This window comes from Acipenser ruthenus, chromosome 29 (assembly GCF_902713425.1).
Source record: "Acipenser ruthenus chromosome 29, fAciRut3.2 maternal haplotype, whole genome shotgun sequence".
Lineage (NCBI taxonomy): Eukaryota > Metazoa > Chordata > Actinopteri > Acipenseriformes > Acipenseridae > Acipenser > Acipenser ruthenus.
In genome coordinates, this window is record NC_081217.1 from 17,168,737 (window position 1) to 17,193,044 (window position 24,308).

The window sequence follows — 24,308 nt, forward strand, 5'->3', positions numbered from 1 at the left end:
CTCCACAAAAAACGAAGAATGCACAATTTTCTCTGAAATAACTTGAAACTGACAAAAGTAATTGGCATCCACCATTGTTTATTCAATATTTAATAGAAATCAGACTTTGCTTTTGATTTTTTATTCAACATAATATTGTAAATAAGAAAACAAATGAAAATGGCATGGACAAATATGATGGGACCGCTAACCTAATATTTTGTTGCACAACCTTTAGAGGCAATCACTGCAATCAAACGTTTTCTGTAGCTCTCAATGAGACTTCTGCACCTGTTAACAGGTAGTTTGGCCCACTCTTCCTGAGCAAACTGCTCCAGCTGTCTCAGGTTTGATGGATGCCTTCTCCAGACTGCAAGTTTCAGCTCTTTCCATAGATGTTTGATAGGATTGAGATCAGGACTCATAGAAGGCCACTTCAGAATAGTCCAATGTTTTGTTCTTATCCATTCTTGGGTGCTTTTAGCTGTGTGTTTTGGGTCATTATCCTGTTGGAGGACCCATGACCTACGACAGAGACAGAGCTTTCTGACACTGGGCAGTACGTTTCGCTCCAGAATGCCTTGATAGTCTTGAGATTTCATTGTGCCCTGCACAGATTCAAGGCACCCTGTGCCAGGCGCAGCAAAGCAGCCCCAAAACATAACCGAGCCTCCTCCATGTTTCACTGTAGGTATGGTGTTCTTTTCTTTGAAAGCTTCATTTTTTCGTCTGTGAACATAGAGCTGATGTGACTTGCCAAAAAGCTCCAGTTTTGACTCATCTGTCCAAAGGACATTCTCCCAGAAGGATTGTGGCTTGTCAATATGCATTTTAGCAAATTCCAGTCTGGCTTTTTTATGTTTTTCTGTCAAAAGTGGAGTCCTCCTGGATCTTCTTCCATGGAGCCCACTTTCGCTCAAAAAGCGACGGATGGTGCGATCAGAAACTGACGTACCTTCACCTTGGAGTTCAGCTTGTATCTCTTTGGCAGTTATCCTTGGTTCTTTTTCTACCATTCGCACTATCCTTCTGTTCAATCTGGGGTCGATTTTCCTCTTGCGGCCGCGCCCAGGGAGGTTGGCTACAGTTCCATGGACCTTAAACTTCTTAATAATATTTGCAACTGTTGTCACAGGAACATCAAGCTGCTTGGAGATGGTCTTGTAGCCTTTATCTTTACCATGCTTGTCTATTATTTTCTTTCTGATCTCTTCAGACAACTCTCTCCTTTGCTTTCTCTGGTCCATGTTCAGTGTGGTGTATACAACGATACCAAACAGCACAGTGACTACTTTTCTCCATTTAAATAGGCTGAATGACTGATTACAAGATTGGAGACATGTGTGATACTAATTAAAGAAACTAATTAGTTTGAAATTATCACTATAATCCAATTATTTATTATCTTTTCTAAGGGGTACCAACAAATGTGTCCAGGCCATTTTAGAATATCTTTGTAGAATAAGCAATAATTCATCTCTTTTCACAGCTTCTTTGCTTTATTCTATGACATACCAAAGGCATGCAAGTATACATGATAAAATAGCTTTTAATTTCATCACTTTTCAGGAGGAATGAAGCATTATTTCAATGAGCTGTAAGGGTACCAACAAATTTGAGCACGTCTGTATACACACACCCCCACACATTTCTTACCCATGCTATGCTTTATGGGTTACGGTACACTTAACACTCAAAAATAGAAAATCCTGCAAAAGTTTTGCTCGTTAAGCTTTAATAGGTAATTTTAAGACAAATGAAGTGAGGAAAATACAGAAATTATTAATGTATTTATGAAATATTAAAACGTCACTGTGTATATTAACTTTCAGTTCAGGGTAGTGAGCATTGGATGTAGTGGCCACTAGAGGCCGCTAGAGGGTGCAATAGAAACAATGTACAAATAATAGTAACAGTGTTGAAATAATAGTAACACAGTTTGATAGTGACAGTTAAGTTTAGGGGTAGGGGTAGGGATAGAGGTTATGTTCAAGGGGTATGGGTTAGGTTTAGGGGTTATATTTAGGGATTAAGTTGAGGTAAGGTGAAAAGGAGTAACGTGGCGTTTAGTTCAATCAGAAATTTAGTAGAATGTTGTGTTTTTGAGTGTGAGTTAAGTGTTAAGTTATTTTACAACCTCTAGCGGCCGCTAATGGCTACTACATCCAACGCTCACCGCCATGAACTAAAAGGCAATACGCAGTAATGTTTTCACCTAGATTTCATAAATACATGAATCATTTCTATAATTTCCTCAATTTATTGTGCTTAATCCCTTTGAGTCACTGTGTGCACAATTGCTTCATGTTAAGTTTCCTGGCTATGAATTTATTTTCTAATGCACTTTTTTTCCAAAGTTACGGCAGGGCAGCTTCTCCAACTCCAGAATTCAAACACTGTTTTAAAATTCGTGACCGAAGAGGATATAAAACGTTGTGGCTGTCCGAGTGGCTCACCTGGTAATACAACGGCCCGGTGGTGGTGTGCAGGGTGAGTTGTACAGCCGGGTGAAGGTTTAAAAATAAACATTAATGTATATAATTGATTTTTTTTGTCGAGAAAGTTTCACACGTATTGAATTCCACTAACCATATAAACTGGACTTGTACTGAGAGTACAATCATTAAGAAATAAAGTTTTCACATTCTAGCACCACAGCTAGGAACCACAAAACCTCGACCAGTTAAGACACCGCACTTCCCGAGGAAGGGAGTAGAATTGTGTTGCAGTCTTCCGGTGCTTTTTGGTTTCTCTCTCTGTGTTTTTTTTTTCGGGCGACCGCGTGAGTCTTATTTGAGAAATCTTTTATTAGAGATTTGGGTTTCTTTAGATATTGTAGGAAAACTGCAGAAGCTATGGGACCAGCGGAAAAGAAGCCGGCCAGGCCAGCAGGGATCGCCGAGTGGATCAGAGCTGCGTGCCGCTTCGCTACGGACAGGAACGACTTCAGAAGGTAGACTGAGCGGAGCCGAATATCTACTGCTGTCGAGAGTCGCAGGAATAAGGTTATATAGTAACATCAGCCTCTACCACGAAATACAAGCACATGGTCAGAACTGTATGACGGTAGCATTACTGCTATCACGTATACATAGTAATATAGTTTAAAAACGAGTCATTGTGTGCATGCTCGCATTGTGTTGCTGTTTGACGATGCCGTGCAGAGCTTGTCACGACTACGATCAGCTCAGGATCTGCACTCGCTGGTTCAGATTTAGGGGTTCTTTCACACAACCAGCTTGGCAGTAATCGTGGACTGCATGTTACATTGGGTAATGTTGCTATTCCAAGATTCGTGCAAAGCAGGCTCTGTGGAAGCAGCCCTTGGTGAGTGAGATGAAAGGTAAACGCCACTGTTGTTCTCTTTCCTTCCTTCCAGAAACGTGTTGGTTAATTTGGGCCTGTTTGCTGCTGGTGTTTGGGTTGCTAAGAATGTGTCCGACTTCGATCTGATGGCACCCCAGCCCATCTGATAACCAATCAGGACGATTGATTAAGGTGGGTATGAAAGATAGACTAGATAGATCTATACGCGCTGTACCATAACGTAACTCCTACATGAGGTCGTTCTTATTATGCACTTTATACAAATACAACATCTTTCATTAAAAAGCGAGGCATTGAACCGTAAACTGGGCAGAACAAGTTGTATTTCCGACCGATTGAAAGAGTGACCATTGGCAAGAGATCACTGAACTTGTCAAGGGAGCGTAGGCGGTGTCTTTAAAGAGTTCTAAACGAGTTACTTGCATTTACTGAGAAAGCACTGCAGCAAAGTGAAATGAGAATATGGTCAAATGGTTTTATAAATGTGCTTTGTAGTTTCACACACCCCCATGACTGACCTACAACTTGGGTATAAGGTCAGAGAGCAACTAACTCAAGGTCAGGTAAAAGGTTATGGGGTAAATGCTAAAGCAATGTGCGTTGGTGTATAATAATAATAATATCCTTTTCTACAATTAAACACACATTTCTTATTCACAGCTTTCTGAATGTGACCAGACTGGTCTGTGAGAGGCTGGGAATCGTCTGAGGAGAGATGTGCTGCTGGACTGAAGAGGGAAGGGGTGTGCCCTATCATATTGATGAGACTGACAATAAAGCTATTTAAGACATTCTGAATACTAGCATTTTTTCTTTATGTAAATGTTATGGCTGCTACATACACTATTTAATATCAATTCTGTCCACATACAATTCTTAATAGATTCTCATATTTATTAACTATATCATTGGAAATGACCGGAAACACATGACAAAGTAAAATCTTCATTCATTCGATCATTGCTTCAGTGTTGGATTGCTTGTTTTCACTATAAATGAGTTCTGGTATGACATGCAGCTGGATGTGGATCAGTGTATTAGAAAGGGGGTTTCTCACTCCAGTCAGTCAGTGGCTCAGGCTTTATACTTGTGTGTGTCAGAGTGAATCTCGAGCGTGAATGTGGAAACACAAGCGAAGGCAGGTCGGCAGGGCTGGGGGTGCAGGAGCACAGGGAAGGAAGGCGGCATTGTCTGTGTGTGTGCTTACTTGAAGTTTACGGACATGACAAATGAAACATCACAGGATATTCTAAATAATACAGTTTTACTCAGTTGTTTTTCCATTTTTTTTATTTCAGGATGACAAAGGGGGAACAAAAATCATTGACTTGATAACAGAAGGCCTGAGCAACAAGTTTAAAAAATACCAGAATTTAAGAAAAAAAAGTTTAAAAAACTTGTTTTGTGTTTTTGTACAAATTTCCTCAATATTACATACAAAGTTTTCCCAAACATGTAGACTAGAATATATTGAGCGTTGTTTTTGCTGGTAAAGTTCAGTCTGTATCCACGTACAGATATGAAAACAAATGAAACATGAATTCATTATTCAAAAAGCATTCGTACAATACACACATTTTGATGCGCCACTTGCACCTAGTGGCAGAATACAGGTTTAAACAGAATTGGTCCATTTGTAACGCCTTGCGTCCTCCAGAGGAGGGCAGTACTGAAACATGAGTAATAAAAGGCACCAAGTATAAGCTCTCCCACCTGCCTTTCTGTACGTCCCCTCAGCGACAAGGCAGAATATTAGTGTCTGACAGAGTGCTTTGGTCCTCATGATGACTCGCACTCCCCACACCACAGATACACAATGTTACAAACAAAAGCACCTTTCTAATTAACACGTGCAACAGCACCTTCAATTCACTTTTTTTTTTCCCTCTGATGAAAAGTCCACCACCCCCATTTCTCTGCTATAAAAAAAAAAAAAAAAAAGAACCAGATCTGTTAAGATGTGTATCAAATCTCTCTCTTTATAGAAATACGCCAGGCTTGGTTTGATTGTAGGGTTTTATCCAGTTAGAATTGTTAATGGATAAGGAGCTGGGAGCATTAGGTTTCCCATTGTCTAAACTCCTTACAAAACAGCCAGACAGTTCCTCCCTCCCCAGAAACAACTAACACATTCAGCAGGGTTTATTTTGCTCTGTGTGCGGCTGCAAGAAGTTTCTGCGTCTAGATCACTAAAAACAATTCTATGCGCAAAACAGCAACGCATGACAACCAGCAACTGCTCTCAAACGAATATTCATGCTGCTGAATGAGGGAATAGGCTAGGATTTATATCAACAAGCTGGAAGTGTGTCTCTGTGCTTGACTGTGTGTACCCAATAATGAGAGCTGCAAAGGAGCACAAAGAAAAGCATATAAGAAGCAGCCTGCTGAGATCACCAATACACCTTTACTGGAAGGTATTGTAATGTTACTGCAGTAACACTGTACTGCAACTCGTCACACAAACAGAAGTACACAAAGCAGCCTCCAGGGGACGTGTTATCAATCCAAGACTATTCAAGCAATCTGTAAGGACACAGAAGCCCTAAACCAAGGCAGTGCTTGAAATGCTGTTTTTTTGGGGGTTTTTTGCCTTGAGGTTAAAGTACTTCATACAAGCTGCACATGTCAATATGGCTGCTATTCCAGGCCCTGATTGGTTGTACCTGCATGGTATTGTAGTTCTTTTCACTAAAGCTTGTCTTACACTGGTGTGCTTTCGTTCCATACTCACACCTGGACCGAGTCAGGTATGTGAAATCTTCATGAAAACGGGCAAGACACAGCCAGTGCTCTGGTACAGCACAATATTCTAGCATTTTAACTAAAGGTCTCAGGCTATTTTCACTCTCGGGCTGGGAATACGTTGCGATTATGGCGCTGGTATCCTTGGAGCAGCTTTTAAGTAAGTAGGAAGAAACAAAACAAATTAACTGCAAATCAAACCCACAGCTAAGATACTTTGTAAATGTAAAACTCTGCAACGATGCTGCCGTGCCATAAATACAATTTAATCTCAGCCCAGGCAAGCACGATTCTTAATTTGCTGAGCATTTTTTATTCTAACCGAAAATGAAGAACTCAGTAAATTCAATACAGTAAAGGAAACTCAGTAGTGTTGATCTGATAGCCAGCAAACTCAGTATAGTAAAGAGCTCAGTATTGGGGATCTGAGAGCCAGCAAATTCAATGCAGTATAGTGAAGTCAGGACCAGCAATCAGACAGCTAGCAAACTCAATACAGTACAGTATAGCATAGCACAGCATAGGGAACCGAGTACTGCAGATCTGGGAGCCAGCACATTCAATAGTAAACCCTGTGGGTGAGATTTTGTTACTCATGCCAGAGAGTGATAAACCTCTGTATTCTACAGATATCACTGAACCCCAAGAGAAATCGATTGATGTGCAACAATGAATTTAAAAATACCTGATTGCTGCAGACTGGTGTTTTTTTTGTGTGGATATTTCTGTCACTTGGCTGCAATGCCTTCTACCCCTCATCTGAACCACTATCCCAAGCGATATCAATTGGGGAGCACTGCCTCCTCTAGCTAAGGCCACAGTTTATACCAGTGGCCCACTCTCCCTACCGATTCCCTGGGCTAAAATCGGTGGGCAACGTTGTCAGTGTGCCTCGGGCTCCGGTTGTTTTTGGTGGTTAAGCAGTGAAATTCAGTTGCACAAGGAGCTTGATTTAAGACACCATGTCAGGCTGTTCCTAGGTGCATGTTGGAAACAGTCCTGGTCGGCATGTTTTGCTACAGCCCTGAGTCTAGGAGTGTGGATCTGGGTTCAAGCCACGCTGGTCTGCTGCACTGATCGCTGAGTATAGAAGAGGATATAGGCCTGGGTGTTACACACTTCCTCCACACTACACACGTTCATCTTGGAGTCATTACAGTGAACCCAGAAACCTAAAACACACCAAACAAAAAACAAAGGGTTACTCACCGGATTAAAATGCAAAGTGAGAGACACACAGAAAGGTACTGATGGACTCCACTAAATCCATGTCACGGCTTAATATTTATTTATTCCCTTCTAGGGAGAACCACGGCTATAACCCATTCTACACACTACAGCGGGCTGCTCAATGAAATGTAACATTTGTGACAGTGGGGAAGTCATATGTTAAGACCATTGGGAAGACTTGATCAAATCTCACCAGATAAGCGTAGGATGGAAATAAGACTCCCATTTCACAGCACTTTGATCCATTCCTGGTTTTACTAGGTGTTTAATAAGACACGTGAGCTTGTTACCGATACACTGTGGATAATCAAGCTACTTTTAAAACCCGGACAGGGTGAATCTGCTATGCAATAGGAGTCTCATTTCCAGCCCTGCTCTTGCCCTCATTTTCCTCTAAGTGCACACTTGCAGCAGCACTGCTTCACTCACCCCCCTCAGTGTTGTAGCAGTACGAGGTGTAGTGTCCTGAGCCGAACCCCTTGCCGTGGTGCATGACGACAGCAGACAGGTCGTAGGTAAAGCTCTCCCTGTGGATCGAGGACAGAGAGTCCCTGCAGCAGTAAGACTCCATGTTCAAAACCTGGTCGAACGTCACGTGCACGCCAATCTTCTCTCTGTGATTGCGACCGGACCACCTGCAAACCAAACAGCGTTGACTGAGCATGCTGCTGGGAAGCAGAGTACCCCCAGTGATGCTTGTGTTTCTACTCAACACTGGCATCACCTGATTTGTGAGTTTGCAATATCAGAAACTCGGCCACAAACCCCCAGAATTTGGGGAGTTATGAATGAGAAAAGAAACCAGGAAGTCTTATTTGGAAAGTCTTTTCTGGAAAGTAGACTTTTTTGGAATCAGCTCAGTTTTTGCAATTGATAACCCCTGTTTTGGAATATCCCCCAAGGTATTTATAACCTTGCAAATGTGAAGCCTGAAAAACAATGGCAGGATACTCCTTTAACAGGCAAGATACCAAGTGATACAACAGCGTTCTATAAGGAACATTTCTCTTGTAGGGACAGGTACAGGCAAGATACAAAATAGCCTATATTTAAATTATATTCTTTTAAAACTAAAATGTATATGTACCAGGGCAGTCTATTTTCACTGTGAAACAATAGGCGCCACATTCGCTGGGCATATACTCCAGTTCTGCTTTTTGAGGTTAGAAATTTTGCAAAAAAAAACAACCAAGGCGTCCAGCAAATTTTGCCCAGTTTCAGTACACAGTACCAATTTATCATTATCTTCGCCGAGCCCCATTGCTGAAGCTCCATGTCACTCACCTGAATCTCTTGAGGTGCAGCCGCAGGACCTGAGGTAGCCTGTAGATCAGTAACTGTTTGCACGCTTCCGCGAGTACCAGAGGCTTTGGGGACGACTTCCGCCTTTTACCTGTGCAGAAAAGCAACAGCAACCACCATAAAATAAAAAGAGGATTCCAGGAGCGCTATCATCAGGGCTTGCAGGACCTTGTATTTAAATCAACAATACACTATGAGAATCAGATTCTTCTCTAGTGGAGTACCGGCTTCCACGACTGCAAGCAGGATATCAAAGACCATCTTAAAAGGAATGGGAAAAGAATGCAGCACAGTGCCCAACGCAGAATGGAGTTTCACAAAGTACTACGCCAGTGACCATCCACTTCACAATAACGTGGCATCAGAGACAGTAATGAGTGCTGATTGCACTGTACTAAGATGTGCAGTTCTTTATTATTGAGAAACAATAAACAAATCTCCCAGTGCTGATTAATTCAAGACACTCTGATGTATAATGCAACAGGCAGCATAGACATAAAATCGGAGAGACAGTGCTGGTGGTTACAATGAACATCACACAGACTATCACAACGATGCATAGACAGACAGAGATGGTACTGACTGTTGCACTGGTCGCAGGCATAGATCCTCCCCTCCAGAGCTTCGGTCTCTGTGAACTTTGCCAGCATCTCCGTGAGCGTGCAGTCGCTGTGATAGGCAGTGGCTGCGGCCCCCTTCTTCACACAGTGATAGCGCTCCGGAAACTCCAGGGACAGATCCCAGAACGGCTCCACTGTGTTCGACTTGTAGTTACAGGTCAAGCAGGTCACCTGGAAAAACAGCGCAGACATCATGATGAGAACCACGAGGCGGAGAGTCACCATCAGACTCACACACACCGATGCCTAGCCGTATTCACAAAGCGTTACTGCTCACTTAAGGGTGCTGCTTTCTCAATGTGAAAATCCATTACGACAGTTGCTGCACTCAAGTCATCACTAACACTACAAGGGTTATTTCTAAATATCACTAACAGACAGACTGTCACACTGACTCGCACTCACAACTAGAAATAGGTCTTCTGTTGCAGCAGTTTGATCCACGTTTTGGCAATCAGGTGTGTGACCAAGCTCACAGTAACACCTAGAAAAACTCGGGACCTTATTTTGAAGCAAGACCAAATGCAAAGAGGAATAAGACAAAACATATGCAATTAACAACTTAGATGCAGGAAGGAGCAGTTAAATTATTATTGTTATTACTTTGTTTCTTGCCAGTGTAATTCTACTTGCACTTAAAAAAACTAATAGGGCATTCAATCTGCTTTGCAACGGCTCTGCATACAACCTACTTGGTAATTAGAAATACTAAAAGAAACTTCATAAATTCAAATTTCTAAACAAAGCCCAACTGTGCGTCTAATAGTTGTGGATGTAGCTTCCCTACCTGGCTGAGCAGCTGCCCATGGAATATGGTGTTGACGACCTTCAGCACCTGCTTGGTGAGCTTCCTCTGGGAGAAGGGGATGACGATCTTGCGCTTGGTCCCCTCCGACTCCAGTTCCTGCTGCACCTTGTCCAGCAGCTCGCATAGGAACTCCTGCGCGTCCTGCTGGTCGTAGCCTCGGAACGCCGGGATCAGGTTCCATACGGAGTGCAGCATGGCGAAGGGGGAGACCAGGGCCCAGCGCCCTGACCACATCACCCTGAACAGCGTGTGCAGCTCGTGGCAAAGAGACATCTGCCGGGAGGACCGCGGCTCTTTGGGCTGCACCAGTTCAGCTGCGTTCAGGCTCGGGGGCAGGCTCTGCTTACTGCCGGACAGCCCCCCCGGCTTGTCATTGCGGCCCGTCCCACCGTTCGAGTGGGGGGTCCCGTTCACGACCCTGGACTTGTTGACCCCCGAGGTTTTGGCCAGGAGCTCCTCAGTCTCACAGAGGTCCAGCGTGAGGAAGCACTCCCGGAACTTCTGCAGGTGGCTCAGCACTTGCAGGATCGAATTCATGTAGCAGGTGTTCCCCAGGTTCCTCAGACCTGTCACCCCAGGGGTCACCTTCCGCCTAGACGAGGGATAGCATCTCCGCCGCTTTCGAGCGCCGCCCAGCGACCTCCGAGAGAGCAGGTGCGTCCGCTCGGGGGGATCCCGAAACTTCCTGGGGATGATGGCATGTTCTCTGGGCGCCTGCGTCAGCAGCCTGGCACTTTTCCTAGGAGGGGAGCTGGCCAGCTCTTCCAGCAGCCGCTGCTTCACCTCCATCCTCCGCAGCCTCAGTTCCTCCTTCCTCTTCTCTTTCTCCTGCTTCCTCCGCTCCTCCTCCAGCCGCTGCTGGCCCCTGGAGCTCTTCCCAAACCAGGCTCTCAGGGACTTGCTGAGCAGGGCTTGGCGCCGGTGCCACAGAGCTGTCTGCATGGCAGGCTGCCTGCCGGACTCGCCATGGGGCTGGGAGCTGGGGCTCTCCCCGGAGGCCAGGGAGCGCAGGCTGCGGCGGCTGGGCTTGGAGGGGTCTCCCTCCGGGCCGCGCACCACAGTGCTCAGGGCCCCCCTCAGCAGCTTCAGGTCCCCCTCGGCGTTGTCGTTGAGCACATAGTCGTCGCACAGGTAGCAGAAGACGTTGCGCTCGTGGACCTCCATGGCGAGCGGGTGCCGCGACTCCTGGAAGTGTTTCAGGGCATGCTCCTCCATGTAGTGCCCACAGGCCACGTGCGAGCACTTGAGGCAGGCCCACACTGACTCTGTTGTTTGGCAGTCTACGCAGCGCCATTTCTGGGGGTTCAGGATGGAGTGGTCCTGGGCCAGACGCAGCCTGCCCACGTGTTTGCATCGATCCATCGCTCAGCAATGCATACACTTGATCAGGACTGCGACCTCCCCTCTGCGCGAGAACTCATCCTGGAGAAGGGAGGCAAAGACAGGTCAGTATGCACACCGCGTCACCGCACCCTGCTTCATTAGAAACCTGCACCCTGCTTCATTAGAAACCTACACTTGTACAAGTTCTGACTTTTTTTTTTTTTTTTTAAATACTGAAGAAACACACAAAAACAGTGAATTAGTGAAGGGCCCTTGTACAGGAAAATATAGGACCCAACAACGAATTAACCACATGAGTGAAATAATGAATCTGATAAATATCGAGGGAGCAGTCCAGGCATGTCTAATGAGGCTCATAGTGAACACAGGAACGGAGCACACTGCTGTTCATTGGGAGTTGTGATTCCCACGGCACACAGCGCTGTGCAGTACTTACTGTGACACTGACCCGGTACTCACTGACGCCGGGGACTGAACCGTCACCATCTCAGCCAGCAGGGTGGCTCACAACACGCTGCTCAACAGGCTGAGACGCATCTTCACGTTGCAAAAGCAAACCAGCACTGAAAAAGTCAAAGAGAACAGCTGTGAGTGTAGGGGAGAGGAAATGCAAGGAGAAGGGCCTGAGAGACAGTAACTACACCTCGACAGATGAGCCACAGCCTGCTACAGGCTAACTTTAAATCCTACAATCCCTGAACCCATTGGAGAGGCTCTTTTAAGCAACCATAAAGGCAGCAAAAACCTAAAAAAAAGAAACCCAACACAACTTCCACATAAATTAAACTTCCGAGAACAAACACACACACTTATGTAATCAGAGTTCATTTTTATACTTCTGCACAAAAGAGAAATTAGACAGATGTAACACAAAATACATTGACAATGTCTCATTTTATTACCAGAAAGTTTCCTTTTTTGTATCAGCATAACTTATGATGGAGTGTTTCGAGTGATTTTTATAGGTTTGTATTTTCTTTCTATTGAATACATGTGTGTTCAAAGCACAGAGCTTGCATAATCATTGCAAGTCTTGCTCTTGTGTGGCCCTAGCATCATCCAAGCACATCCCTGGGGATTGTACTGCTATGGGCACTCTGAACCTCAAACAATGTAGCCCAACCCTGGCTGCTCCAACCATACAGCCACATTTTCCAAGACCCTGTTGCTAAGCAGATTTAAATTTAGCTCCTCCCTGCCTTTAGCCATTCAGCACTGCCGAATGTACAGACCATGCAGCAAAACCAAGTGAGAGAGGCAGACAATCTCAACATTAGCCCCTTCACTCAGTCTCCCTGTGCCTCTGTCTCTCTCTAGGCGTCTCAGCTTCTCCTTTGTAAATATTCCCTTAACTGAAAATTAACAGCAGCTGGCTTCCACCGTCTCAGATTGGCAGATATGCCAGCATCAAAGGGAACAAGTGCCATGGTAACATTCTGATGGACCTCATTTGCATAAAAACCAGTTAATTATGAGGCATCATTAGCATCTGGGATTCCGCATCCTAGTCATGATGCGCATTAACATTTTAAATGGCAGGGGATATATAGAGAGAGAAGACAGAAGGAAAAAAAAAAAAAAGTAAAATCCTATTTTAGAAATAGTACTTATTTATTTAAATATGTGTTGATTTATGCACTTGTTTTATATATTTAAAAAGAAAAGTCAAAAGTATTTGTTAAATTAGTCTTCTATGCAATAGCAGGAATGTGCATCCGTTTTAAATAGCAAGACACCATTGTTGTTAATCTGCTGTATTTCTCATCTACAAACAGCAGATGAAAAGCAGTAACTGATGAGAGTTCATCTTGGTGTATCTTTTAAACGTTACCGGATCACTACAGGGCATCATTAAAACTAAAATGTGGGGGGTGCTGTGAATTCACACACTTGGAACCTGTACCAGGCTTTCACACGTTGTCCAAGCAGTTACAGCAGCAGATTCCTTTTTTGTTAAACAAACATAGCGTTCTGTAATTCAATCCCCGGAAGTCCGACAGACCCCTTTCAGTGACATCAGTAGCACAATACATGGAGGGGTGCGGAAAACCCCACTTCCATTTTGAATTATTGTAAAATCATCAGGTACGAGCAAGCTGGCTAATCAGACTCATGCTAAACCTGCTCAAAAAATTATGAGATTTATTCCAAGTTTTTAAACAAGCAGTCACACCCTTGTTTGTGCATCTTAAGTCCCTAAACTGCTGGAAGAAATCCAGACGAATGTGGCAAGGAAGAATGGCTTTACCCTGATCAGTTCAGAGAGTATTTTGGAGAGCCTGATCCCTTTTGTAACACATGATATTTTTTGAATGCAGGACAAGTGAAGCAGGACCACACCCCTGACACGTGGACATGCATGTTTATGGCTGAGGGAGCTGGACGACACAACCCACACCAGTAACCTCCCCTGTAGAAGCCTCTACTGCAGCAAGGCTGGAGCTGACAGGCTATTGGAAATGCATGACGTGTGGCGGGAGCTGTTTCAGCAGGGATATTGATCACTGTCTGGTGACAGTTAACAATCTCTTTCCTTCATGCATAGCCGGCTGCACAAAGCAGGGACAGACAGAGACAGACAGGCAGGCAGTATGGACACGGTCACACTGCTATAATCAGTGCTGGGACAAATATCTGTATATTCCAAAAAACATTTCTCTACTGTTATTCGAAGACAAATAAGCACGTCCATGGCCGCCAGAAATTACACAGTTGATAGAAATTAAATTAGCAAGTGGGAAAATAGCTCCTTCTGTATGCGATAGAACCCGAGACCTGCAGCCTTAAACTTTGAAACTTCTGCAGTGCACAAGCAATGTAATGTTCAGCCAGTTCTGAGTGTAATGAGGCCTGGTTGTTACTGGTTCTGCAGTATACTACTACAAGAAGAATGCTTTATTTACGACAGCAGTTCTATTTAAACCCCCCATTTAGGAGGAAAGCCTGAACAACAGGTCAGAACAGGTATACCATTTCTTAAACACTGAACCCTGATTAGCCTGTCAACAAGAGAACAACATTCTATGTGTTCTGAACCACAAACTTGGCGAAAGAAAACAGACAAGAGCCGTTATAAACTAGATATGACAGAAGTAGTATTTATTCTAGCCTAAAGGAGTCTCCAACGCTAAACTGACATTTGCGCAATCCTAAAAACATGAGCTGAATGTGACGTGTAAGAAAAGTGTGCGAGTGCAGTACTCATTTAGTAATGTAACCCTGCCTCACCCTATTCTTTTCTTCACTTTTTTTTGTTGAACTTAATTTGTTTTTTGTCCCATGGCCCATACAGCTTCTGAAGCACTCAATAAAAACTCGCTGTGTGTGTGTGATGTGTAATGCCTCCAAGTTAACCCCTCCTCCCCCTTCCAAATTACAAATTAGATTAAGCTTTCCATGTTTACTTTGTATAAAGATGGGTACAGAATTACAATCCCACCTAGAACTGAATCAGTATGTCCCAAAACAAGACAGCAGTTTGCTCCATTCTTTGTTTTACTATGTGTTTAATTATACACCTGAGATTGTTACTTGTACACTGTGACTAATCAAGCTCCTATTAAAACCAGGAATGGGTGAAACAGCTATGCAATGGGTGTTTTAGTTCCATCCCTGTATATGCTTTTAGAGGTTTTTTAGCAGAACCCAGCAAAGGGACATACAGGTACCAAATGGAGTATCATCGTGTCCCAGCAAAACACTGCCAGCCACAATCCCATCCAGGGTGCGTTCACTAATCCTCATAAATCCTCTAAATAATTTAGGTTGAGCCGTGCTGTAAAAGCTCCAGTGGACCGGTCCCCATCCCTGATCTCCTTCACGGAGTGTTAATGTCAAACATCAATACATTTCAACCTGAACTGATCAAAAAGCCTCTCCGACCCCAAAGTCCCCTCAGTAATCACCCCTGTAGCGCCTGTGCTAGTCCACCGAGTCTACAGCCATTTAGCATTAATCCCCCAGATGAGGATCAACTCTGCTTATTCACCCCCCAGACCCGGCAGGCTTAAACAGAGCACATGCCTTGGGCTTCCAGCAGCAAGCATGGACTCTCACTCGCCGCCTGTTCTTTTGTGAGTGCTACCCTTTCATGTTTTTAGCGTGCGTGATCGTGATATTTGGTGCGCAAACGCTTGCAAGTAAAATGACTTGTGATACTAGAGGTTTTCCTACACCAACATTAAAGTGAGTTTAACTGCGTGCCTCTATACTAATATAAAATAGCTATCAACTACCAAATGCAGTGATAAGGTAGGCAATAATTGTAGTCCTCTACATGGCTCCTGAGTGATGATTAAATGTGATTTTTTATTTCTGGGATAATTACACCGCATTTTCTCATTAAAAGGTTTTGCTTTTTATGGAAACAGCCCATCATTAATGATCTTTTGATCTTATTGTCATACAAACTAAGTCCTACAGGACCATCACATTTATCATCTTTGGTATTCCAGTGATATAAAATTAGATAACCTTACACCTTAATCGTGCACTAGTAATTTTCTGTGTGCATCGACAGCTCAACACAAAAATGTAATACTCAACACGACGGACAATAGTCAGACATGAAAACAACAGGGGCAAAGCAATGCTGTCACGACTTGAAACCTGTGTATACCAGCACTTGATCCCAACCTAGCTAATGGAATAGCACTCATAATAAGAACATTCAGGGAAGGTAAGCCTCACACTTACAAAATTACAATTTTGCAGTAATGTCACGAATAAGCAATCTGCACTGGATTTTACGCAATTTTGCAACACAGCCCCCCAAAAAATAATTTCATGCCCTGATGAGAATGTACTTGGCTTGCACACTAAAATTAAATAACATGCCATCCTTGACGGTCAGGATTTAAAAAAAAAAAAAATCTGCTTTTTCCAGACAGGAGATGCATAAATATACATAGATAATCCCTGCTCTTAAAGACAGGAGAGTGTGTGTGTGTGTGTGTGTGTGTGTGTGTGTGTGTGTGTGTGTGTGTGTGTGTGTGTGTGTGTGTGTGTGTGTGTGTGTGTGTGTGTGTGTGTGTGTGTGTGTGTGTGTGTGTGTGTGTGTGTGTGCGCTGTGGTGTACGCTCTGAACCAACAGCTGAAAGCCAAATCAGGGACGGGTTCCTGTTTTTCAATTTCTCTTCCAATTGCAATGCCTTCGAAGGAGTTGGAATTGGAATTGATATTTTAAAGACGACATGGTATTTCTTTGTGATTTGTTTCAAATAAAAGCAGTTAAACAATGTCATTGACTAACAGGGACTTCAACTGAAATAATTTGTTGCCACTGTGAGAAGCTAATTTTATCAGAATACTGCTAACTGCAGTTTTGATCAATGATGTGTTGGAATTGATTAAAAGGGAATGGATTTAAAAAAATAAATTGGAATTGAAAAACAAGAATTGACCGCAACCCTAATTCAAATGTTATATGTTTAACTTTTCACCGTCCTTGTTTTCATCAGACACAATTCTACAAAAGCTATTTGTAAGAATGAATTTCCTTCATGACTAACACCACTCTAATGTATGCAATATGCACCTAACAGGCAGCAGCTACATCACGTTGTTGAGATCTGGTTTGTTTAAACTCTGAAGCTTGTAGAAATGCGGTCAGTGGGCTGCACGCCAGAATCACCAACTTTATTTGTTTGATGCATTGTTGAGTTTAAGTCCTTACTTAAGTTACAATACTGTCTATTTCCTCACATGTGGCAAGCATAATTTGTAGCACCTTCCTGAAATTAATTTACTCCTCACTCAATCTGTTTGGCATATCTGATTTGAGAATAAATAAATGAACTTGATGCCAACTGATAGAAAACATCTCAGTATTTACAAGAAAATGGCAACATGCAAATTTAACTCAAATCATGCAAAAAAAAAAAAACAGTAAGTGTAGCATATACTGTAGAGTTGCTCTTATTACTGCATTTTCTAAATTAATTAAACCTGCTTGCTCCCCTCAATCTGCTCCTGAATGCAAATCCTTGTAAAAAAAACGTCTTTTATTTTAGTCTGGTCTAGATATTACGATGGCAGCTATACTACATTAAAATGCTAACTTTAGTGGACTCTGAAAACACGTTTATACAGTAAGCTTTCTGTAACGTACCACACGGCAGTTTTGCGTATGCATTTTAAAATAAACTTTACAAGACTCATCCAGGACAAGTTATATCAGTCGCACTTGTTAGCAGTTTTGTTGATGATATGACGAAGAACCGGGGCACCGGGTTAGAAACCTCCGTCAGACTACGACAGCAGGAAGAGGTTTTGTGTGCATGGAATTAGTTTAATATGACACGCTTCACCACAACACGTAGGATGATTTTCATAATGTAATGTCGGGTGTCAGATTTAAGCAAGTCCGTATTTATTTTTAAACCATACTTATTGTATCGCCTTAGCCGTTTTTTGTTTTAGTTTTTTTAAACATAACCACCACGAAATAAAGTTTCACCGACGACTTGGTTACCGTATCGAGACATTTGTAAATAACACTAACTCTAGCCAAATAACTTTAAGCTCTAACCCTGACGTTTAAAAACAAGAAGCATTGTGTTTCTTAACATACAGACGCAATCGCTGTTCCTTCTACAGATAAATGCCGGATATTTGTTGTAAATTCAAGCGCTTATCGTTATCCTAACCCGAACAATAACCCTGCACTTACCCTTCAGAACAAAGAGACTGCCGCTAACAAACTCTCCTCGACTCCGAGTCCAGGGCTCAGCTTTATCCACAACAGTACCAGGAGAAGAAAAAAATAATAATAATAAAAAAACCTGTCCCTCTTTCTGCTGAACACCAGCGCGGGTCTGAATCACAAATATAAAATAAACTTTAAAAACATAAACCAAAACAACAGGAGGTCACTCCAAAAAAAAAAAAAAAATTCTCATTCCTTCAAAAGAAAAAGAAAAAAAACGTTTTCAACTTTTAAAGGCTGTAAACTCGTGTCATAACAGGCGGGGCTGTAGATCAGAATGCCGCTATATAACGTTGTTAGATGTATTCAAAAAAATATTTCAATAAAAAAAACAATTTTTGGGTAGCTTTTATTTACCGCCATCATCAGCACGCGCGAGCTGTCATCGACCGCGAGACAACCGAACCGCAGAGTTTCCTCCTCCTCTGCTCGCTGATTGGCCACAGGGTGATCAATCTCTGACAAAGCTTCAGATCTTATTGGTGGTTAGTCCATCAATTCGCTTACTTTTTCGGTGAATGGCCTATTCACAAAACAAATTGCGTCTTCTTTAGGGGAGCCCTCTTTCTGATTCGGTGGTAAATTCCTAAGTGACCGGCGTAGCCGTGCGGCTTAACTTTGAAACTGTTCGCGGCGGGCGTTTCTATTCAGGAACAAGTACGCAATGCGCTTCTCAGTCCTTTACCAAGGCTGTCGGTTTACAATGAGGGCTACGTACTTTGCGCAGCCGCGGGAAATAAGTTAGGTTGGATGGAAAGGGTAAATAAGGTATTCCACAGACAAAGCACTTTTTTAAAGAGACAGTGCCATTTAACTCAATGCGAAGTCCATAATAGTAGAGAGGAAAATGCTGTAAGATTTTCATCCAAAACACTCTCTCTCTCTCTCTCTCTCTATATAGTTATTAGCTATCTAGGTAAAGTACCTTGCTCAAGGGTACAGCAGCAGTGTCCCCCACTTGGGATTGAACCCACGACCTTCCGGTCAAGAGTCCAGAAAACATTTTATTCCCTAAGACTTATTCATAATGTGCAAGTCCTTCCTTTACTAAGATATTGGATGCGCTGTGACATTTCTATAGAATTTCCACAGACGTTAGATTTGCTTTGACTGTCACAGTTTAAGATCACTTCATGTGCAGAAGGCATTAGGGCCCCTAGGACCACACAGAGTCTATGCTGCACAGCATTTAAGTGAGGGGCATAGGTGAGGGCCCTTGTTGCAGAGGAATTGCATTTAGTTGTAAGAGCCGTGTATAAGTGTTGTGCCAGTCAGTGAATATATATTCCAGAAAATGATGAAAACTACTACATTTACAGATTTTCTTTACAATGGTGTGCCAATATAATATTACTGTAGGTTTAAGAATTATACAAGTGCAGTGCATTCCAATGAATTACATACATGATAATTGCATATTCCTGTTAACTTTAAAAAAATGAAGCACATTTCCTATGAAAATGAACATGTAGTCGATTCTTGTGAAATACATACCCCGTGTGCCGCACATACAAAAGAAATGTACTTCACAATTGTACGCAATTATGAGGTGCACAATTAAATGTATTACTGTATATGTTACTGAGAATTGCATAAAACAGTTACAGTAGGCACATGAGCTATGCAATTAACAACAATCTAGTGTAATATGACTTCACGTGATGTGCTTCTGGAATTATTTAAAGCTGGATTTCAATGTCTCTTAATAAATTCAGTATGTATTGCAGACTTCACCAGCCGAATTGTTTGTGTTTACAGTTATACAAACAGGAACTTGAGCCCTCATACTAAATTTCCTGGAGGTATTCTGGGCAGTTCTAAAGGTTTTCTTGCACTCATCTAGTTTTTTTGGGGTGGATCTGGCAACACGGATTCTGTTGTAGAATGATCTGACTTGCATTGTGCAGTTCACTGAACGCGCTGCATCACGGTCACCCAAACTTTACCCAGTCAGGGGGAAAGACTTCTTTAAATTGTCCTCTGCTGGGATTTTGCTACTCCTCTGATGTTACAAAATGTTAGTTTACAGACGGAAAAAAAACCACATAGATGCAGAGCGCAATAGGTGAGCCATCTGTTGAAGGCGTGAAGTCACTCTTTCAATGTGTAGAGCCAGAACGTTTGTGTTTGCCACTTCCATAGGTTCTACTACCTTCAATACCTGGGACAGGACTGCCCCAAGGCTGAAGTGTGGGAGGCTGTGTGGTCCCGGTGGTTAAAGAAAAGGGCTTGTAAACAGGAGGTCCCCGGTTCAAATCCCACCTCAGCCACTGACTCACTGTGTGACCCTGAGCAAGTCACTTAACCTCCTTGTGCTCCGTCTTTCGGGTGAGACGTAATTGTAAGTGGCTCTGCAGCTGATGCATAGTTCACACACCCTAGTCTCTGTAAGTTGCCTTGGATAAAGGCGTCTGCTAAGTAAACAAATAATAATAAAATTATGGGAGAAAAAACATCAAACCTGCAAATACATTTATTGAGTAAATATGTATGACATGGTCTGCATAATATCAAGACCAGCTCACTGTGGGAAAGGTCCAATTTAACCCTTAATTTAACCCTTAAGACTGAGTTCAATAATAATAATAATTTAATCATTTAGCAGATGCTTTTATCCAAAGCAAATCATAGAGACTAGGGGTGTGAACTATGCTTCATCAACAACTGCTGCTGCAGAGACACTTCCAATAGGACCTTGTTTGTTTTACATCTCATCCGATGTACGGAGCACAAGGAGGTTAAGTGACTTGCTCAGGGTCACACACAGTGAGTCAGTGGCTGAGCTGGGATTTGAATCAGGAGCATCCTCGTATCAAGCCCTTTTCTTTAACCACTGTACAACCAAGCCTCACACTGATAGACTCCTGCATGGTAAATGATTTACTACCTTAAGGAAAAAAATATACAGCCACACATTGTGTGTGTGTGTGATGTGCAGGGTTGGAAATAAAGACTAAATGAGTATGTAACAAGCTCAGGAATGGACTGAACTGCAATAGGACAGAGACGCGATCCACTGTTATAAAAAACACATTACTTTACTCAATAACAAAAGTTGACAACATGCGCTGGAATGATCTGCTCATGAATCTGCTTGATATGACTCAGGCTGCTCAGTCAATCCTGAGGCTCCTGGGTGATGCCAAGCTCATCGCTCACCTGACATGAGTTCTTTTATTCTGGTTTATCACTCCATATCCACTCATATAACTGAGAAAACTGTAGATTTACACCACAAAAAGCACTGACAAAGCCTTCTTGTTTCTAAGATTATAACAAAGCATCTAGTGGCACTACTACGGAAACAGAATATCTTTACGATAACCGAGTGTTTAAAACTACATGTAAACTTGGAACTCCTTTGTTAATTCTTGATACACACTCGTTGATTTGTTTTAAAGTCACTTGCAGGGCTGATTTCACGTAGCCTGGCATTGCAGGTGTCACCTTCAGAAACTCTGTCTCAGTGAGCTGGTGGAGAGAGAGGGCCAGTCCGATCGAAGCTGCAGGAGATAGAGAGCGTCTATCCCGAGTCTCCTCTCTTAAAGGAGCCTCCTGGTACCCTCTCAGCGCATGCCGCTCCCCGTTGCTGCCTGCTGTTTGCGGAGCTTGCTGAAGAGCTCCAGGTACTGTGCCATGGTGTCGGACGGGCTGTACACCCCGTCTGTCTTCACACCAAACACGGACGGCACGCCGGGGATGTGAGAGGGCAGGAAGCTCTGCATGAACTCCATCAGCAGGTTCCAGCAGTCGTTGGCAGTGACGCACGGGCAGTACTCCACCTGCAACGAGAAATGAGATGCAGGCGTCACAAAAAAAAAAAGCACAGGGGCAGAACACACAGCCATCACTGCAGCTGAGGCGAAGCAAGACAGGCAGGTACCCGTGTTGCAGGGAGTAGGATGGGCTTGGAACTCACGCTAGCCCCACGCCCAGTCCTGGGTTTCAGAAATGATTTCAATGATCAGGAACCAAGAGTGTGATGTTAAATAAATTGTTATACCCTATAAGGTTGAGTTCACTTTGCATGGTGAATGATTTTGCATGGGGAAATTAGTGAGCCTACAGACTGGTGTGGTATGGCTTATTGACACTGCGATGAGAAGCATGGTCAGTTTCAGAGCAGATTTACCAGGGGCGTGATTCTGTTCACTAGTCAGCAAGACAGGGATGTGGGCAGCGTGTTTTTTCTCTCACCTCCACGGTAATGCCACGTGCGCTGGACGCTATGGTGGCGGTGCCCACCTTGACCAGAAAGTCGCAGTACTGGTAGCGCGCCCCGCGGCTCTCCACCTTGTTGCTCTTGGCGTTCTGGAAGTAGCTCTTCAGCTTGATCATCAGCACGTCAAAGTTGGGGTCAGCCACCAGGCAGGGTCCATTCTCGAAGAGAGCAAAGCAGCTGAGCGGAGCCTCAGAGTTGTGCATGACGTACAGGAACTTGGGGGGCTGGCCTGCAGAGGGGACATTACGGCATGATTTCCCCCATTAAAGAAAGACGTGATATTATAATGAATCTTGACAGAGTCATTCGTAAACCCGTGCCCATCTATTACATTGCTGCCTAATATGTTTCTGGAGTGTGAGATCATCATAGCACAGAACAATGCACTGCAAACTAGACTGATTAAATTATTTCACCCTCAACATGGAATGGAAATAAGACTCGCAGTTTCACTCATTCCCGGTTTTAATGTGAGCTTAATTAGCCAGAGTGTACAGGTAACTCACGTGTGCCTTATTAAACTCCTAACAAAACCAGGAAGGGATCAAGCTGCTGTGCAATGGGAGTCTTATTTCCATCCCTGAATAAGACACTTCAGGCATTCCAGGTTTTGCTGCAAGCTTTTCCTCTCCATGCGAACAAGCGAAGCTGGATGAAATTCAACACGACTTTCAATGACAGCACAGTTTGACCCCGTTGGGTATGAGACACGAAACCGTACTGTCTGAGGAGACGGCATTACTCCATCTCATCCCTGCAGTAACATTCCTCACCGGGACTGCCGATGGCCCCTGCGTGGTAGGTCTCGCAGTCCACACAGAAGTTCCCCTGCTTCACGGCACCCAGCTGCTCCAGCTTCCTGTTCAGCATCTCCACAGTCTGCTGCACGCTCTTCCCCTCCGCCACCGGAACCTGGGACACGCTGCGCGCACGGAACACAATGACAATCTCACACACACACACACACACACAGGGTTAGGCACATCAATTTGAATTCCATTTCCAATTCCTTTTTAAAAACAACTCCCAATTCCAAGTGAAATTGATATTTTAGAGACGTAAGTGTTGTGATTGATCACCTGCTTTCATTTGAAAACCAATTCAACTGAATAACTGTGACTTCAATCGAAGTGATTTGTTGCCACGGCTAGAAACTCATTTTAATTGCAATTTTGATCAAAGATGTGATGGAGTTGATTAAAAGGGATTTGGAATTGGGAATTGATTTTAAAAAGGAATTGGAATTGAAAAACAGGAATTGAACCCAACCCTGCACATAACAGGGATGGGACTGAGACTCCCATTGCATCGCATTAAGATCCATCCCGGGTTTTACTGTGAGATGTATATGGAAATCCCAGGGTGTCTCAAAGCCTGGAATTGCGCAGACCGCGATGTAATGGGTATCTTATCCAGCCCTGAAAACTCTTAATGCACACACGGCGTTCTCCCAGGCACGGTCTGTAGAGATCCGGCATCCAGGCGTGGCTACAGACTGCATGAATGAATTCACCTTGTACTGACCGCCTTGAAAGCTCACACACAAGATAAATAAACAATTCGCTTTTTATAACATAACAGACAAGCTCGATTAATAACATGACGAATCAGCGCCTGTGCAATTTGCACATTTGTAGTACAGAACATCATGGAGTAGTGAGTGTATGTTCGTGTAATTGCACTTTCCTGGTATTGTACAATAACACACACTAACAGTAACAGTCTGACAGGTTTCTGCAGCATGCTCCTCAATCTGTTTTATTTTTTTTATGGTGTATAAAGCGTTCTTACCAAGTGACTCCCATCGCACGTCAAAATCCAACTTCAAACGAGACGCTTCCTGCGTGAAAAAACATTTCAAACGCGAAACATCCTGTGTGGAGTTGTACGGCGTGGCGGAAATGACATCACCTCTAAGCAAAAACAAACCTACCCTATAGTATTAAATAATAATAATAATAATAATAATAATAATAATAATTACGTATTAGCTAAGTATTTTATATTACATCTTATTTATTGTAA

General features: G+C 43.2%; 2 protein-coding genes across 5 annotated transcripts; both read right to left on the reverse strand.

Annotated features, from left to right (window-relative positions):
• Positions 1 to 5,229: 5,229 nt before the first annotated feature.
• On the reverse strand, positions 5,230 to 18,570 carry LOC131702050 (ubiquitin carboxyl-terminal hydrolase 49-like). 3 transcript variants are annotated; one of them, XM_059003621.1, is made up of 7 exons: positions 18,026 to 18,570; positions 11,815 to 11,918; positions 9,991 to 11,433; positions 9,167 to 9,374; positions 8,566 to 8,674; positions 7,711 to 7,916; positions 5,230 to 7,223 (listed from the first exon to the last, which is right to left on the reverse strand). In XM_059003621.1, exons 3-7 carry the CDS (start codon positions 11,371 to 11,373, stop codon positions 7,102 to 7,104), a joined length of 2,028 nt encoding a protein of 675 aa, XP_058859604.1. In that variant the 5' UTR covers positions 11,374 to 11,433; positions 11,815 to 11,918; positions 18,026 to 18,570; the 3' UTR covers positions 5,230 to 7,101. The 3 variants fall into 3 exon arrangements, with proteins under 3 accessions (XP_058859604.1, XP_058859603.1, XP_058859602.1); XM_059003620.1 differs by having other exon boundaries at positions 11,804 to 11,918; positions 18,026 to 18,569; XM_059003619.1 differs by having other exon boundaries at positions 11,792 to 11,918; positions 18,026 to 18,565.
• Positions 18,571 to 21,080: 2,510 nt separating this feature from the next.
• On the reverse strand, positions 21,081 to 24,209 carry LOC117429533 (mediator of RNA polymerase II transcription subunit 20). 2 transcript variants are annotated; one of them, XM_034049126.3, is made up of 4 exons: positions 24,075 to 24,209; positions 23,057 to 23,205; positions 22,259 to 22,512; positions 21,081 to 21,843 (listed from the first exon to the last, which is right to left on the reverse strand). In XM_034049126.3, the coding sequence occupies exons 1-4, from the start codon at positions 24,086 to 24,088 to the stop codon at positions 21,628 to 21,630; spliced, it is 633 nt and encodes a 210-aa protein (XP_033905017.1). In that variant the 5' UTR covers positions 24,089 to 24,209; the 3' UTR covers positions 21,081 to 21,627. The 2 variants fall into 2 exon arrangements, with proteins under 2 accessions (XP_033905017.1, XP_033905027.1); XM_034049136.3 differs by having other exon boundaries at positions 23,057 to 23,231; positions 24,075 to 24,186.
• Positions 24,210 to 24,308: the final 99 nt, after the last annotated feature.